This window comes from Eulemur rufifrons, chromosome 9, assembly GCF_041146395.1.
Source record: "Eulemur rufifrons isolate Redbay chromosome 9, OSU_ERuf_1, whole genome shotgun sequence".
NCBI lineage: Eukaryota > Metazoa > Chordata > Mammalia > Primates > Lemuridae > Eulemur > Eulemur rufifrons.
The window spans coordinates 38,005,875-38,012,698 of record NC_090991.1 but is presented as its reverse complement, the minus strand read 5'-3'; the positions used below and the strand labels follow the sequence as shown (position 1 = coordinate 38,012,698).

General features: G+C 56.8%; 1 protein-coding gene across 1 annotated transcript; it reads left to right on the top strand.

Moving 5' to 3' along the window:
* Positions 1–1,470: 1,470 nt before the first annotated feature.
* Positions 1,471–5,208, top strand: KRT36 (keratin 36). The gene is made up of 7 exons (XM_069481414.1): positions 1,471–1,975; positions 2,616–2,698; positions 2,962–3,118; positions 3,628–3,789; positions 3,890–4,015; positions 4,190–4,410; positions 4,773–5,208. Exons 1-7 carry the CDS (start codon positions 1,517–1,519, stop codon positions 4,966–4,968), a joined length of 1,404 nt encoding a protein of 467 aa, XP_069337515.1. The 5' UTR covers positions 1,471–1,516; the 3' UTR covers positions 4,969–5,208.
* The last annotated feature ends 1,616 nt before the right edge of the window (positions 5,209–6,824 follow it).

Sequence of the window (6,824 nt, the reverse complement as noted above, 5' to 3'; positions counted from 1 at the left end):
ATAAACGCTTCCATAAATGCCAGCCTTGCAAACCAAGTCCGTGTGGGAGCAGCGAGAGCAGGCTGCCCAAGCCTTGGCAAAGCCCCCGTTTCCAGGCAGAAGGACCAGGTTTATTTTTGGTCTTTAATTCTCTGATTCTCCTCTCTCGATGTGTGTAACTATCTGGTGGTACTTAGCTTTGTTCTTCTTATTCTTTATTGTTCAAAGACTCTGCCATTGGCCGACCCTGTGACCTGCTCCGGGACCAGGAGGGTCAGAGTGGGCTGCCCTGGGGTCCTGATTCTACTTTCACTGGTTCAACAAGCTGAGGCCCTCAAAGGGAACGGCCCCCGGCCCCATGCATGGAGCCAAGCTTGCAGATTCCACAGTGGCAGGAGACTCTCCAGGACGATGCGGCCATCGACTGTGTGAGGGTTGGTGACAGGGCACCCCCTCACCCCATGGCCACCATGAGGTGGGCAGGCCTCACCCTCACTGCCCCATTTGGGGCCCCCTGCCTGGGACCCACAGCCATAAACCATCATCAAAGACTGTCCCCTGAGCCTAACCAGAACTTCTGCAGTACACGGTGGCTTCAAAATACTTTTGAAATTATTTGTTCTTGTTTGGTCCTTGTCATATCGGTGGGAAGCAGGCAGGGCAGGGTGACATCTCTACTGTTGCGAGGAGGACTCTGAGGATCGCAGGGAGGAAGTGACGTGCTCACCATCACAGAGCACATTATCAGCAGAGCCAGGACTTGAACCGAATTCTCTTACCTGTCCCTAATGTCTGGGTACCCAGGCTTGACCTCAGCTGTGTGGGGAAGCGGTGGGGCAGGGGCATAGGATTTGGCGTCTGAGAGCCCTGGCTTCAGATCTGAGCTCTGCTACTCACTTGCTGTTCACCTTGAGCAAGTTTCTAAACCATTCTAAGCCCCGGTTTCCACATGGGTAAAATGAAGATCGCATCAGCCTCCCCCCAGGATCGTTACCGGGTGTAAATGAAACCTCTATGCGCCTGGGATATAGCAGGTGCTCCACGACTTTGAGTTCCCTTCGTTCCCTTTCACCACGCGGGTGGCCCGGGCACAGGCGAGCATCTGTGAGGGGTGGTGCAGTGGATGGAGGTGACAGTGGACAGACTGGGCTCCTCAGGGAAAGGTAGGCAGGTGAGGCAGGAATCAAATATCATTTGCAAGGCCACTCCCGATTTATGGGATCTGGTGCGAAGACTCTTTGAAGAGGCAATAAAATTCATATTCTGCTGGGAAATGACAAAAGCTGAGAGTCCTGACTTAGCAAACCAAATTCAACAATTTTTTTTTTTTTTTTTACAAGACAAGGAATTCTGGATGGGTAGCAAAAATCACATTCTAATGAGATTAGCTTTCTGGGATAGGACGAGGCTTTCCCAAGAGTAACAGGTGTGTAACACGCCGACACCCCGTGGAGAGGGTATATAAATGCTCCAGAGAGGCCTCGAGAGTCCAGAACCCGAGCTCCTTGCTAAGCTGCGACCTCCCTCTGCTAGCGTCATGGCCACCCAGATCAGTACCCCGACCTTCTCCACTGGGTCTGTCAAGGGCCTCTGTGGCACAGCAGGTGGCATCTCTCGGGTGTCCTCCATCCGCTCTGTGGGCTCCTGCAGGGTCCCCAGTTTTGGAGGTGCTGCGGGGTCTGTCTCTTCTGCTAGGCTGGGCCTCTCTGGCCTCGGGAGCTGCTTACCTGGCTCCTACCTGTCCTCTGGGTGCCACCCCTCTGGCTTTGTTGGGAGTGGGGGCTGGTTCTGCGAGGGCTCCTTCAACAGCAATGAGAAGGAGACCATGCAGTTCCTGAACGACCGCCTGGCCAGCTACCTGGAGAAGGTGCGTCAGCTGGAGCGGGAGAACGCGGAGCTGGAGTGCCGCATCCGGGAGTGGTACGAGTCTCAGATCCCGTACATCTGCCCCGACTACCAGTCCTACTTCAAGACCATCGAGGACTTCCAGCAGAAGGTAGTGGGGACCTGGCCCCTCTCCAGCTGAGCAGCCCAACTCCCGGGAGGGGTCTTTCTCATTCCAAGGCCTTTCCAGATGCGACTGTAGCTTTTAGGGCGTCCTCCCGGCAGGGCAAGCTTTTCTCTCTAGGGCTTTGATTTCCTGGGGGACGCAGGCTTTTCTGCTGGACTCTTGCCTGTACCTTGTTGCCAGCCATTCCTCCCCTCCCCTCACTGTCTCAGCTGTAGGGAGGGAAGGGACATGTCCCAAGCCCCTAGTGGATACAGCACTGTGCCTGGCACCTTCCCATCCACCTGCTTACTTATTCCTCACCTCAGAGAGATGAGTATTACTGGACCCATTTAACAGATGTGGAAGTTGACTTTTGAGAGGTTCAGCAACTTGCCCGAGATCACACAGTCTGAATGTTAGATGCAGAACCTGAATCCAGGTCTGCCTCACCTTGGTTTATCCTGCTGTCCCTCTCTGGGACTACACGTGCCAGGACCATGACCACTGACATCCTTGCAATGACCATCCTGAGGTCGATGCTCCCACCACACTTGGGGTCTGGGCTGAAGGTGCTGGTGGTACCTAGGAGCATGGCCCCCACACTGCCCAGCCTTTTCCAGCTCATAGGAAGCTCCTTGTTCCCCAGATCCTGCTGACCAAGGCTGAGAACACCAGGCTGGTCCTGCAGATTGATAACGCCAAGCTGGCGGCTGACGACTTCCGAACCAAGTGAGTGGGCCTGATCAGGGGAGGTTTGCTGGGCTGCTCCCTTGCCTCTGTCCCCTGCCTTTGGGAGCTGGGGAAGTGGGAATGAGGCCAGACAGAGCTGTAAATGGGAAAATATGGCACAGGCCCTGGATCCCTCCCAGGTCAAGGGCAAGGTCCACCATGTTCCTGAACTTGAGTCAGCCCTGCAGCGGGACAGTAGTCCGGGGGCCCTCCCTGTGGGCAGCTTCCCTTGCTGCAGACTGGGCAGGGCTCTGTGTGTGCAGGTACGAGACCGAGCTGTCCCTGCGGCAGCTGGTGGAGGCCGACATCCACGGCCTGCGCAGGATCCTGGATGAGCTGACCCTGTGCAAGGCCGACCTGGAGACCCAGGTGGAGTCCCTGAAGGAGGAGCTGATGTGCCTGAAGAAGAACCACGAGGAGGTGAGGCTGGTGCACATGACCTCCCGATGATTCCCATCCAGCTTAGGGAGCCACTGCTGGCCCTGGGCTTCCTGTGTGCCAGGAATTACATAAAGCCCTTTGCATGTCATTCTTGTTTTGTTTCATCCTTACAATAATCCCAGGAGGTATAAACTATTACTCGCTCCATTTTACAGATGAAAAAACTGAGGAACAAAGAGGTTGTCACTTGCCTAAGGTCACACAGAGCTCACACTTCTGTCCAGGACACTAAATCTCCATCTGGGCTATAGTGCTGAGTAGGAGCAATTCTATTTGCCCGGTGCTTATGTCATTTCATTTGTCTCTCCCAGATTCCCAGGTGGAGGTAGGTATTTGTCTATGAGGAAACCGAGGCTCAGAGAGGTTAAGTGTTCTATCTAATGTTACACAGCTGACAACGGAGGGAGGAAGGTTTGCATCCAGGTCAGTTGAACCCGCAATCCAGCATCCATTCCATAACCTCATGCCATCTTGCCTCTTCTCTGCAGGAAGTCAGTGCACTGCGTTGCCAACTTGGGGACCGACTGAATGTGGAGGTAGACGCTGCCCCACCTGTGGATCTCAACAAGGTCCTGGATGAGATGAGATGCCAGTACGAGGCCCTGGTGGAGAACAACCGCAGAGATGTGGAGGCCTGGTTCAACACCCAGGTGGGGCTGGGGCGGCCCGGGACCACAAGATCCTGGGGTGGGGTGACCCTTTACATGGCTGCCCTGGTCTGACCATGCTCTGTGCCCCCTCGTGTTTCAGACCGAGGAGCTGAACCAGCAGGTGGTGTCGAGCTCGGAGCAGCTGCAGTGCTGCCAGACGGAGATCATCGAGCTGCGACGCACGGTCAACACCCTGGAGATCGAGCTGCAGGCCCAGCACAGCCTGGTGAGTGGCCTCTGCCTTGGTGGCTGGCCACAGCTCGGGGCAGGCCCGGCCCCACCGGCCTCTGCGTGCAGGCTCTCACGGGCTGTGATTACAGGCCACACACGGACACTCAGGGCTGTTATTTCTGGGGTGGGATTCCTTCCCATTGGCAGCTTTTCCTCTTTCTCATTGTAGCGGAATTCCCTGGAAAACACGCTGGCGGAGACGGAGGCCCGATATGGCTCCCAGCTGTCCCAGATGCAGTGCCTGATCAGCAACGTGGAGGCCCAGCTGGCCGAGATCCGGGCTGACCTGGAGCGGCAGAACCAGGAGTACCAGGTGCTGCTGGACGTCAAGGCCCGGCTGGAGTGTGAGATCAACACGTACCGCCGCCTGCTGGAGGGCGAGGACTGCAAGTGAGTGGCCCCGGGCACTGAGAGCCAGGCAGGGGGAGGGAGGCTCCCTGGAGGGTGCCAGTCCCAGAAGTGGTTTTCGCACAGATGGAGAAGGTCGAGCCAAAGCCCCTCGAGATTGCTTCTGGCCCTGGGCTTTGGTAACGTGCAGGGGTATGAGCCAACTCAACACACACAGCTCTTCTCCAACCACCTTTTTTGATTGTTAGCTTCTGGTCTTCATTCCTGCAGCCCGATCATCCCACCCTTGGGGAGTTCAAAGGCACTGAAAAGGTCTGAGGTCGCCCGTCTCATTGATCTGTTTATCACGAATCTTAGTCCAGCACCCAATGCCAAGCGCACCCTGCATGGTTTCATTTCCACAGGCTTCCTGCCCACCCCTGTGCCACGGAGTGCAAGACTGCCATTAGAGTTCCTTATGTCCCCTCTGTGCCCTGCGCCCCGGCCATTCCCTGCGCTCCGGCTCCCCAGGTCAGCACTCAGATCCGCACCATCACGGAGGAGATCAGGGACGGGAAGGTCGTCTCCTCCAGGGAGCACCTGCAGCCCCGGCCGCTGTGAGCACCTGGCGGCCACCAGGGCAGGGCCTGCGCCACAGGGAGGAGGACACCCTTGTGGCTCCTGGCTGATATATGACCACACCCTTCCCTAGAGGGGCCCTCCTACCCTCCCGCTTAGCAGGTTTTTCTACCAAAATACTTCTTGTATTGTGTTTCTGAACTTAACTATGCTTTTACGCCGTGCAAAACCAGGTTTCCTGGAAATTTACCCAATAAAGTGTGTCCTCTTGGCATAGCAAACGCGACCCTGGCTGCTTCTGTTGATTGTCATGTGGTTAGTTGGTGAAGGTGTTTGATCAGGGGTTGCAGTAAAGTTGAGGGTTTTGGTTTCAGGTCTGTCTTCTTGGGGTCTGAGTGGTACAAGTGGCAGGGTGACTCAAAGTGGTTAAGAACGGGGATGCTTCCGGCCTGGCCAGCGAGGACAGGCACGTCCCAATCTGGATGGGTGCTGGCCGTGGCTCCCAGCTCAGCCCAGCCGGTGGGTGCCGTCCTCTTCTGCAGCCCTGCCTGGTGGGTCGGGTGGTGACCTCTCTTTTCCTTTCAGCTTCTTATCCCTTGCCCAGTGCCTGTCATCCTGCTGCCTGACACTGGAGACAGTTCAGGAGAGGCGGACCAGGGAGGGCTGAGCCCTGGGCAGCCAGCCTGAGTCAACCACAGCAGGCAGGGGATCGAGGAAGCTGGAGCTGAAAATAGAGGGCCAGCGAATCCACGTCCCCAGCCAGGGACATAGGGCTGAAGTGAAGGGTGCCACAGACACACTGTGGAGCAGAGTCCAGAGTGCCCCGAATTCCACTGGCTGAGTCACACAGGCCTGCTTGGGTGGCCTGAGTGTGCCGGGCCTCAGCCACCCCTCTGATCAGAGAAGCGTGGCCTGGGAGAAGTCTGAGGGCCCACGCTGGCGGCTTTGTCCCCCTGCCTCAGTCTTCAGTTGAGGACATGGACCCAGAGAGAGTAGAGATTTGTCCCAGCCACAGAGTGGTGAGTGGCAGAGCCTTGGCCGCTACTCAGCTGCTCTGACCCTAATTCTGTAGCTCTTCCCAGCACGCAGTCCCCACCCTTGCCTCCCTTTGGCTCTTACTGAGGCTGAGACCCTCATTAAGAGAGAGACCTGGCCCTGACCTACGTCACCAGGTGCTGAACATGAATCCCTTCAACCACCAGCTGGACCAGCTGAGGTGTAGCGCACACATCTCAGACCTCAGGAGAAGGTGTGCTCGGGCAGAATCGGAGCGTGCCCCACGGAATGCTATTGCTTGGTGGTGCGTGCTGATCCAGGTCATGTGACCTCTCTGGTCTAAGCAGGTTCATCTGTGAAATGGGGACACTAGGAGGCTCGAATGCGACAATGTATGGATAGCATCCAAAAAGTGGCAGCTGTCAGTGTTGGTGTTAATAGAAATGAGGAGTCCCTGGGCTCAGAGTGGGGAATGGGAAATGTCACTGGGTGGGCCAAGCTCTTTGCTTTGGACCTGGTGGGATGCTGGGGTGGGGTGGGCTGTGCTGTCAGCAGTGTTCTCGGAGCTGGAGCGTGAACTCGAGGCCTTGGCCTCAGAGGACCTGCTCGGCTTCGGTTGGAGGGCCAGTCCACATGGTTCTCACCCCACCCTGCCACGCCCCCCTCTCTGCTCCACTTCTCCTCTGGGACCTGAGCTCTGCACCCCTGGCTCTGGTCTGAGGCCCAGGAGATGAGAGCTTGGTGTCTGGGTGTGCAGAGAGCATCGCATCGCTGCGTGGAAACAGTCAGGGCTCAGGGAATGGACCGAGCCTTCTGATCGGGAAGCAGCCTCGTCACTGCGTTAGAGCAGAGGGACCACATAGGGCTATGATGGTGATGTCTCCCACTGTACAACACGTTCC